Consider the following 11590-nt stretch of genomic DNA (forward strand, 5'->3'; position numbering starts at 1 on the left):
GTTTGTTTCCGTCATACATTGTGACCAACGTATAAGATGTAAACGTCGTTACCAGTGCAGGTATCTTACGTGTTTAGAGAGTATGACCACAGATCACCTAATATAGTATGATAGCCTTTGCGTATTTGCTTGTTGCACTTCATACAGCGTTCACCGCTAAAATAATTTATACATCGCTTAAAAAAGGTTGTAAAGTTGTCCCTCTATGTGCCATGTAGGCCCTTTAGCAAAATGTGAATCTCTTAATACTTTTCTGCCACCTACGAAAGTACAGAAAATCGATACTGTGGGTACTGGGTGAGTGTACAGCTGAAACAATGAAATTATTCCAGATGACCACTGCAAATACAAGTTAAATTCAGCGGGACGCAGTAGCTAATAAACATACCTACACATACGTAATATTGTTATACAATGATTATTTTACCACAATGCAAGAATATTGGTGTTTAATTTGTCTCACAACAGAAGCGACGCGAAGATAAAATTCCACTAATGTTTACAAAAGTGTGTATTTGATGTATGAGAAATATCAATAAGTATGCACATTTCCCCATACTAAACAGTCAAGTCCTACTTAAAGAATATATATCACTCTATAACATCATAACCAAGATTTTGGTGCTATATTCACATTAGCAGATTATGTACATAAATGAGTAATTTGTCAACTTCTTATTGAACTTATTTCATCTTAAATGGAATCTTTGAATTTATTCTGTATAGAGCATCTAAAGTAACTAAAACTAGTCATGTCAGACACAACACTCCAAAATCAGCTTCACTGCTGCATCAACTGAAGAGGTTATGCAGCATCAATGAAAGACTGCCAATTCATAGAAATGGTGCTTTGCATTAAAGAGCAATTGCATGTGGCACATTATTGGGCTGAGGATGAGAAAAAATAATAACCGGTACTAGGGAAGGATTCAAGTCAGATACCTGTCATATATGAAGCAGATGCCATGTAATGCAAAGATCGGCTCTTAAAAGTGAACGAAACCACTCCTAGATTGTAAAATATCCCAGCAAAACAATGGTTGACATCTACTGCTTATAGATGAGAACTTCAATTCCATTTTTATTGGGTTTGAATTTTTAATGTCACCAATATGGATCTAAGTATAGCAGATTTAATTAATTTATAAAATTACAAAGAGTGGGTAGTGTATTCCAGACTCCATTTTGGAGTACACATATTGTCAAAATACATTCCTTGCAACTTTCAATATTTTACCAGCCTTGATGATCATCATTATTGCAGATACACAACTATTACATACTGATAGAAACAATGACTGCAGACCCAATAGAGCTTCCAGGGAAATACTCAGCACACACTCTAGTACAACAGAAACGAGGGAAGACCCTACGGGAGAATATCTTGCTATACCGATCGTAAGTTAGGCCAGGTGACCCTCAGACACAGCGATGATAACTACACCTTAGTTAAGACAGACACTGTAAACATCCTAGCCATGTACTTGAAACCCCATACAGACGTAGAAACAATAATAGCAACAGTAATGAGTGCAACATCACTAATACATCCTGAAGATCCAGTAATAATAGCTACCTTCGGCATGCAGGCTAATGCAATGTCAGTCCATCAGAACAGAGCCACAAAAGTATCGAGAAAGCTTGATTTGCAAGTCCTAGCAGAAGCAAGAGAGGAATTGGAGTCAATTCAATTAGCCATACAGAGCAGTGTTACAAAAGCAACTCAACAGATACAACAGCTACTCCAATCCACAATAATCTGTCAAGAAAAGACAAGCAAAGCCATGGTACGATGTGCACTGTTACAGAAAAAGACAGATTACTCTACAAGCCTTACACCAAGCAAAACTGTCAGGACTCTCCCAAGACTTAGCGACATACTTGATGGCAAGGAACCAGTACAAAATCCTTCTTAAGGATGAAAGGAACACTTATATGGAAAATGAAGGACTGAAACTAGCAGCAGCAGCAGCAGCCATCACTGACCCTTTCGTGGCGCTGAGATAAAGGAAAGTACCAGATGGAGACTTGGCAAACACATTTTACAGACATTCTGAACCTTACTGGAGAAAATCGCCCATATGCGACAAACTTAATAGTCTCCTGCCCGCTACTCATAGAAACTTGGGAAGGCCTCTTCAACCAGTGCCTGGAACTTGGTGAGCTGCCAGATCCCTGGAGTGTGTCGAATATCAAAATTCTATAAAAGGCAAGGGTGCCACTGACGACCCCAACTCATACAGGGGGATAGCCCTAGAAAATAGCTGATTCAAACTGCTGACAACCTTACTAACGAAAAGAATCACGAACATAGCTGATCCATAAATCCCTCAACAGCAGTTTGGGTTTAGAAGAGTCCGCTCCTGCCTACAAGCAATAGAAAACCTGCTAAACGACATGAAGAAGGCTCTCCGAACCCCAAAACAGAAGTACTACACAATTTTCATTGACTACACAAAAGCCTTTGACAGTGTGAACAGACAGATACTCGCTGGAAAAGATAGGACTGGATAAAAGCACATCCATCCTAATCCACAACATCCTGACCCACAGCCTGATCAGAATCGACAACACCATAACGACATCAAAAGAAATCGTACAAACCAGAGGGGTATTACAAGGGGATCCACTAAGCAAACTCTTACTCAACATCCACACGGCCGGCATCAGGAAAGTATGTCTACCCGCAACGTCGCTATATACCTATGCTGACAATATGGCCCTAGGCTCGACGAATAAAAGTGACTTGCAGGAAACATTCAAGCGACTAGTAACCTGGGCGCAACAAAACAGGTTACAAATCAACCAAGAAAAGACGGTACAGATGGTATTCAGGAGAGGAGGTATGTAAGTCATGTGTGTGTTGAGCGCCTGGGTAATACATGTGTTGCATGTTCGGGTATGCCATATGCTGTGTCCCTCGAAGGAAGTTGTTACGGAATTTGTTGTGATATTAAATTTCACCAGTTACGTTTCTTATAAACATTTGTTGCTACATTCGTATTGAGCCTTTAGAGACAAAACTCATCAAACTGAAATCTGCAAACGCGGTTTCTTCCTCCAAGAACACACATAACATCACCATTACAGAAGGTTTTAAAATGCTAATATATTATGTTATTAAACATGTGAAAGTTCAAGGAAAAAACAATGAACAACCTATACGGAGAGTGAAGCAGAATAAAACGACGATTACACGTGAATTTGTACCAACCATCGAACATTTGAAACTGGAGAATGTCAATGGATCAGACGGCTTTTTGATTTCCTCAATAAACATGTTGCATTCAGCTGCTACGTTAGTCGAAAGTCTAAAAGAAATGACATTCAATGTCAACAACGGTGACAACAATGCTGCACAATTGATCTCCGAGATTGCTACCGTATACATATAGCCTCTAAATATACATAATGTCCTTTCAATACACTAAAACGTTAACCCAGATTTGAGAATAGGTTTCCAAAGTGTGTCCGAAACGATCTACAACATTTTCGAATAGAGACGCAAAACCTGTTTGAAAACCACACGGCGGATACAAAAACATGTACAAATGGTCATCAACGTCAAGAACGTTATAGAATCCAAACATTGGTAATGAACATACCACAGACGAACGCGACAAATTTCAAAGACTTATTGAAATATCAAACAAACAGATGTGTACGGAATGTCAACAACCCTACGTATGTGAAACGAACGAAGTTGTTGTAGGTGACCGTCAAAAGCACATGATTTTGGAAATAAATAATTGACTCGAAATGGACTACGCACATTTGAAATAATGAGAATGAGACAAATTGCGAAGTGCGGTCGAATTTGTAGACATTAACAGTATTCGAAACGACGGACATTTTAAAGCATGGCGACGTTATAACGATGAACGGCTTATCTTCGACGATAATCACATTACGAAATCTAGAAAATCTATCGACAAATGTAAAAGTGTCACATTTTTACTATTTCAAATCACACAATAAAATTTTTTACGTCATTTGCTTACTCTGCATTGTTGTGTTGGTATATTGCCGTCAACAATCCCCTTTCGTTATTACCCATAGCATTTTCACAGAACAATACGTCTTTATAGAACCATATATCGAAGATGTCCAAGGGTGGAGTTGGACGTAGAAAGTTAACTGACCAAGAACAGTCGGCCTCTGAACAGCGATGAAAAAAACTAAAACATCAGACTTATTTAACAAATAAGGAAAAGCGAAAGAAGACTTACATTGATAAACGAGGCCATATTAAGAACATACGTAGAAAAACTTATCCAGCAAGAACAGAAGAGCGAAAAAAACATGCTGAAAAACAAAGTATTAAATATCAACAGAAACCGATAGACGTAAAACGCGAAATTATCGAGAAAGAACGACAAGGACTCTAGAGAAAGCGATCCGAAAGGAGCGCATTGCTCTAGTATTAGTAATTAATAGCTTCTCCGACCTACATTTTACACTGGAAATGGAGAACAACCTTAAGAGTGTCCTAAATCAAATACTTATCATTGCCAGGGACAGCAAATATCTACTTCTAGCAATATGTATCACTGAATAAGAAAAACAAAATATTTGAACAAAATGTGAAAACAAATAACTGTTGGTTTTAATTTGCAGTGTAACAACGGTATTCTCTAGACATGGACTGACAGATAAATCTTTTGGAAACTCTTGAGGCTCTAGGAAAAAAAGATACTTGAGGTAACCACTGTGAAAATATACTCATTTAATAAAAAGCTTTATTTTTGTTGTGAAAAATCAAGAAAATCTCAGTTTAGTTTCTGTCTTGTTGGTGTGGAAACTAGAGTCCGCTTCTTAAATCTAAGCTCACGCCACTTTCTGCCTCAGTGCAATGGGAACAGTTCAAGATGAAGCAGTGTTTCTTCTGGTTTGCTTTAAACAAATAATTTATGATAATGCAATGTAAGCTTTCACCTGGATATGGTAGAAAACCATCAGCTCATAAAATAATTTCTTATTGAAATTTGGTATTACCAGTTTAAGGAAACTGGTAATGTTTTAAGATGGAAATTCACTGACAGGTCTGATGTATGAAAAATGTAAAACATCGCAATCTGAAAGTCTTTACACAAGACTAGTTTGTATGTTATCCAGAATGGTACATAATGGCATTCGGTGACCTGGAAATGTAGGGATAAGGTGCTGGATTCTTGGGCCATAAATCGAGGGTTTAAGACTGGTTGGACCCAATGTAGACATGACAGAGCAGTAGTTCATATCCATGAACTTCAGATTGCTACATCTCTGTCTAATTGCTGTAAGGCCTGCATTTGTCAGCTTGCATCCCTGTGGAGGAGATAGTACCCATTATTTAGCACTTGCAACAGATAACAATCACACTGCTATGTATCAATTATCCAGAGAAGTTTGAAGAAAATTGTAAACATATCATATGACAGTTGCTTGTGTACTGTCCACAATAAACACAACGCCACCACTGAGCAGATTAGAAATGCAAAATTGTAATATTTCACAGTATAACAATTAATTACACATTGTCTTATGATAAACTCCCTCATTTGGAATTCATTGTCACTGCGGACTTTCTATATCCCCAAATGGTAATTATTTTTAAATACTTTATTTTTATATGGTTTTTATTTGGAAGATACTTTTATGGGGAGATTTGTAATGTATCACTGTGAAACTTTAATTTGATAACCCATTATGATCTATCACAGATTCTACTCTTAAAATGTTTTATTTACTTTATTTGTTGTGATTGAAAATACTTTGTTTAGTTTCAGATCTGAAGGACTTCTCTATAAAACATATTTTATTAAAATAATGTGATAATCTGAAGTAATCATGAGGAACCACAGAAATATAATCCTGGGTTCTTGCTTATTAACTTTATCAGCATGTGTTATGTGCCAAGTTAACTTGCTTGATATAAAGTGACATATACCTCCAATCGAAGATGTTTCAGTCTCGACAAATGATTCACAAGTTCAATAAAGCCACTGTCCGTGATTCTGTTACAAAAGTTAATTTCAAGTTTTTCAATGCTTGGGTTCTTTGAGGCCAGATCTGAGATGCCTGCATCTGTTACCTGAAAGCAGAATGTAAAATGTACAAAGAAAAAATAGCAATGAAGATTTTGTAAATGATCGTTCTTAACAAGCCCCTTGTTCTTCTGTGCAACTTTATCAAAAGCGAAGGACTTGGTGTTTGAGAAGAAAAGGTAAGATATTAAGAAACCCAATGAGAAGCAAAACATATTAAATTTCCCGATGAAACTAACCTGCCGGCAGCAACTCAGAATTAAATGTCGAAGTTCAAGAAAACTAAAGGCATACTTAAGGCTGACATCTGTGACTTCCCGGCAGCCATACAAATCTAGTTCTTGCAAACCTAAGGGGAAAAATAAATAATTACCATATATCAGTTTATCTAATGATATCCTTAAATTATACGATCAAACATAAGTATGTATTTAAATATTAACATATTCTGCATACCTTTCAATCTAATAATTGAGAAACCATTTTCAACTTCTTCTCCTCTTGTTCTCAACCCCATCCCTGTGAGTCCAGCATCTGTTACTTTGCGACACAATCTCAGTTTGAGGGATCGAAGCCAAACTTGGTGTTGGAAAATGGCCTGAACAGACATGTCTGTCACTGCATTGGAACAGCCCTTAAGGTTAAGATATATAAGCCTAGGAAGGTTCTCTGCTATACGACACAAAGTTCTCTCACCGAAGGAGAGTTCAGCAAGATTAAGTCGTTGCAACTGCAGATTTACAGAAGAGCAAAGTCCCCGCTCAATGCCCTCACCTGATACCTTGTCACATTTTGACAGGTTTAAATTTACTAATTTCTTGAGATGACAGAGTTCTGATATGCCTGTGTTTGTTATGGCATAGCATTTCTCTATATTGAGCGTCAAAAGGTTCTTTAGGTTGTGACAGATAGCTATGAGAGAAGGATCACCAATGCCACGACAATTACTTAAATGTAATTCAGTGAGACTTTGTTGGTACTCTGTGAGTCTGAGTACGCCTGCATTGTTCAGCTGGTGGCAAGACTGAAGATGAACTGTTTCAAGATGTAGTGCTGGTACTTCTGCTAGTTGTGACAATGCTGCATCATCAATGTCCGTGCTACCAAATCTCAACTTTCTAATCTTCCGTGCCTTTGACACAATGTATTGTAGTATATTAATGAATGTCAGAACACTTTCTGATGCCATTGTGTAGCCAGATTCTAACATGTCACCAGGGTAATATTTCTTACACAGCTCAAAATTGAAACAGATCCGACATCCTGTCAATGACAGATCTTCCAAATTGGAAGCAATTGCCATAAATCTATTCAAAAGGGCATCCGACAAATCTGAACTCAAATCAAGTCTTAGCTCTCTAAGTTTGACAAGAGTGTTACTAAGCAGAATAACATCAGATTTCTGCTCCAGAACCCTTCCTGACTTTAAAAGATCAGGACAAGCACTCACAACGAGAGTTTCTAAATGTGAGCACTTTAATAAAATATCTACAAAGGTCTTTTCTGATATATCACAATTATCGATGTAAAGAGACTGCATTTGTGGACAGAATCTATCCCAAAATTTGGTTAATTTCATGAATAGTATGTCTTTGAACACAAAATGCAGAAATGTTCCAAGACTATTTTCAAAGACTTGTAGTGGTCTACTGATGTCATGACGCAATACCACTACTTCATTGCTATGCAGTTTGGCGTTTCTTGATGCATAATGCCACAAATGGCACACTTGCGAGGCACTTATTCTGTCTGACAAGGGCAGGAACTCCAGGATGTATATTATAATCTGGAATATGAAAACAGTTTAAAATATAACAATGACAACAAGGTATAGTATAATGTTTTAGTAGAATGGTTTAAGAGGTGACCACATAAGCTTCAACTTTTAAAAACGAAAAATTAAAGCACACGTCACAATAAAATATTCAAGATCATAAACTACATAATCTTATGCATAACTGATTAGATGCCACTGCAGATGTTGACAAAACTTACCTCAGTGGGAAGTTGAACAAATTCATCGCTCTCAGTACTTTCAAGTCGACTTTCACTTGATGACGCCATGTCAGATTGCTGTATATGTGCGTGTGATGTTAGTAATTAAACAATTTAAAATGAATACTTTTTCAAGACCTTGAACATGGGCGTTTCCTGCTACCAGCTGATATATGTAATTGCATATTACACACCGTCCATAGTTCACGAGAAAAACCCTGCTGGCGAAAGTCGTTTCTGTTGCGGTGCGGGGAACAATACTTATCAGCTGGACTAGATGGCTGCTATTGGTGGGAAGTGTGACACGCCAGAGAGTAATTCTAATACACACAGACTGAAAACATCAAGCGGTTGAGATTAGCGTGTAGTGAGTGCGTCTGTACTGTGTTCTGTGGGTGTTGTGATAATATTCTATATTCAATCACAGGTTATTTAAATACAATACTTTTATTTTCCGTCGTTACACAAGCTTATTGTTAAAAATCATATAAAATTTCACATAAAATTGTTACATTTTAAAATTGACGACATGTTTCGATATACAATTCTATCATCGTCAGGTCTATCAAAATTAAAATTAAAATCTGGTGTATCTGTTGCTCTGCTTATATTGCTTTTGTTTTTATCCGTTTTTATTACATCTCCAGGCTTCTTCCATTTAATTTTGGAGATGCGCCTGGGTGCCTATATCTGCAAAATCAATGTTAATTTTCATATCGTGATTCTGGCTACCGACATAGGAAATGGAATAATATTACTCTAATTTTATATTATTTTATTTTATTTTAAGGAATTACTCAAATATATCGTATTACAAGCAAAAGAAATGCAATCACAAAATATAAAGTATAAAGTATTATAACATACCGGGTTGTGTGTGAGGTGCGTGTCCGTTGTTATTGAATGGCAGAAAGCAACTGAGTTGTAAGTATCGTGTGTGGCTATATATATTGGGTGAAAGTTGTTTAGGGGGTTGGGTCAATGGACTGTAGAATGTTAAATATCGGATTGTTCGTGTAAATGTTGCTGTCGTTTAATGCAAGGTTTTGTTTATGTGTTCTTTGTATATGATATTTCTCTATGGTGTCTCTATGTCGTTTGTTTTGTATTATTTTTATAATGTCCATTGTATGTTCTATTTTGTTGTATGAATGTCCTGTGTTTAATATATGCTTTGCATATGCTGAATGGTCTTTATTATGTTTTATTGCTGTAATATGCTCTTTATATCTTTGATTAAAGGTGCGTCCAGTTTGGCCTATATAGGTTAACGGGCAATCATTGCATTTTAACCTATATATGCCTGGTTTTTCGTATTGATTTGTTGTGTCTATTTGTGGTTTTTGTTTCAAGATGTTTTTTATAGTGTTTTTTGTTCTAAATGCTATTTTTATGTTATTTGTTTTAAATGTTTTTGTTATATATTTGGTTTCTTTTCCTATATATGTGAATGTGGCCCATTTGTTTTGTTTATTTTCGTTTCCGTCTTCATTTATGTTGTTTATATTGTTTATTTTATTTTTGGGTTTTAATTCATAATTATTATATCCGTTTTCTATTAGAATTTGTTTTATTGTGTTACATTCAATTTGTTTGTTTACTGTGGTTATGGGATATGTATTTTTTCTGTTTATTAAGTAGTTAATAGCCATCTGTTTATGTTCATTCGGATGGCATGAAGAGGCATGAATTATGGTGCTTGTATTTGTGGGCTTTCTGTATATTTTGAATTCGAAGTTATTTTCGTTTCGTATTATAGTTAGATCTAAATAATTTAATTTGTTATTTTGTTCTTTTTCTAAAGTGAATTGTATATTTTGATTTATGTTGTTAAATTCATTTAAAACATTTTTTATGTCTGTATTTTTTCCATCAAAAATCATGAATATATCGTCAACATATCTACTATAGTATTTAATTTGATATTTATTTAATATATTTACTATGTAATCATGCTCGAGATATTGTAAGAATATTTCAGATAATATGCTCGAGGTGGGAGCTCCCATAGGTAATCCTGTTTCTTGTTTCCAATATTCATTGTTGAATTGGAAATAATTTTGGTTAATAATAATGTTAGTTATATTTGTAATTTCATTTATTAGATCTGTATTTATATTCTGTCTATTTAGAATATCTCTTACATACTCTATCAGACCATTAATAAATTGGACATCAGCCCCTGCATATAAAATAGCAATAAAAATGCAAAACATTTTAAAAGAATGTTGTAATTTACCAAATACCTTTAATATAACAAATTCTATAAAATTAATAAATGAAATCAAACAATTAAATTTTCATAATAATAAAAATATACAAATTTGTTCTTTTGACATCAATAATATGTATACAAATATTCCAACAAGCATGCTACGAGATATTGTAAGAGATATTCTAAATAGATCTGTATTTATATTCTGTCTATTTAGAATATCTCTTACAATATCTCGTAGCATGCTTGTTGGAATATTTGTATACATATTATTGATGTCAAAAGAACAAATTTGTATATTTTTATTATTATGAAAATTTAATTGTTTGATTTCATTTATTAATTTTATAGAATTTGTTATATTAAAGGTATTTGGTAAATTACAACATTCTTTTAAAATGTTTTGCATTTTTATTGCTATTTTATATGCAGGGGCTGATGTCCAATTTATTAATGGTCTGATAGAGTATGTAAGAGATATTCTAAATAGACAGAATATAAATACAGATCTAATAAATGAAATTACAAATATAACTAACATTATTATTAACCAAAATTATTTCCAATTCAACAATGAATATTGGAAACAAGAAACAGGATTACCTATGGGAGCTCCCACCTCGAGAATATTATCTGAAATATTCTTACAATATCTCGAGCATGATTACATAGTAAATATATTAAATAAATATCAAATTAAATACTATAGTAGATATGTTGACGATATATTCATGATTTTTGATGGAAAAAATACAGACATAAAAAATGTTTTAAATGAATTTAACAACATAAATCAAAATATACAATTCACTTTAGAAAAAGAACAAAATAACAAATTAAATTATTTAGATCTAACTATAATACGAAACGAAAATAACTTCGAATTCAAAATATACAGAAAGCCCACAAATACAAGCACCATAATTCATGCCTCTTCATGCCATCCGAATGAACATAAACAGATGGCTATTAACTACTTAATAAACAGAAAAAATACATATCCCATAACCACAGTAAACAAACAAATTGAATGTAACACAATAAAACAAATTCTAATAGAAAACGGATATAATAATTATGAATTAAAACCCAAAAATAAAATAAACAATATAAACAACATAAATGAAGACGGAAACGAAAATAAACAAAACAAATGGGCCACATTCACATATATAGGAAAAGAAACCAAATATATAACAAAAACATTTAAAACAAATAACATAAAAATAGCATTTAGAACAAAAAACACTATAAAAAACATCTTGAAACAAAAACCACAAATAGACACAACAAATCAATACGAAAAACCAGGCATATATAGGTTAAAATGCAATGATTGCCCGTTAACCTATAT

At 34.3% G+C, this 11590-nt stretch overlaps 1 protein-coding gene and 1 long non-coding RNA gene across 2 annotated transcripts; one reads left to right on the forward strand and one right to left on the reverse strand.

Annotated features, from left to right (window-relative positions):
* Positions 1 to 129: 129 nt before the first annotated feature.
* LOC147872292 (uncharacterized) lies at positions 130 to 6481 on the forward strand. The gene is made up of 2 exons (XR_015537707.1): positions 130 to 297; positions 4618 to 6481. It is a non-coding gene; the product is annotated as an uncharacterized LOC147872292 (long non-coding RNA).
* Positions 4722 to 9893, reverse strand: LOC147872293 (uncharacterized). Its single transcript, XM_087358238.1, has 6 exons — positions 8889 to 9893; positions 8022 to 8355; positions 6483 to 7812; positions 6266 to 6375; positions 5930 to 6073; positions 4722 to 5307 (listed from the first exon to the last, which is right to left on the reverse strand). The coding sequence occupies exons 2-6, from the start codon at positions 8088 to 8090 to the stop codon at positions 5086 to 5088; spliced, it is 1875 nt and encodes a 624-aa protein (XP_087214364.1). The 5' UTR covers positions 8091 to 8355; positions 8889 to 9893; the 3' UTR covers positions 4722 to 5085.
* Between the last annotated feature and the right edge of the window lie 1697 nt (positions 9894 to 11590).

The sequence above is a fragment of the Zootermopsis nevadensis genome, unplaced genomic scaffold (assembly GCF_977971745.1).
Source record: "Zootermopsis nevadensis isolate Lab colony 2312 unplaced genomic scaffold, Znev_1.0 Znev_ptg000029l, whole genome shotgun sequence".
NCBI classification, from domain to species: Eukaryota; Metazoa; Arthropoda; class Insecta; order Blattodea; family Termopsidae; genus Zootermopsis; species Zootermopsis nevadensis.

Excerpts from the sequence above, each read along its gene's own strand:
- LOC147872293 (XM_087358238.1), bottom strand. The coding sequence starts at position 8,090 with ATGGCGTCATCAAGTGAAAGTCGACTTGAAAGTACTGAGAGCGATGAA. Across the intron at positions 7,813-8,021 it reads TTGTTCAACTTCCCACTGAG|ATTATAATATACATCCTGGA; the intron begins GTAAGTTTTGTC and ends TTCATATTCCAG. Across the intron at positions 6,376-6,482 it reads CTCAATTATTAGATTGAAAG|GTTTGCAAGAACTAGATTTG; the intron begins GTATGCAGAATA and ends TTTTCCCCTTAG.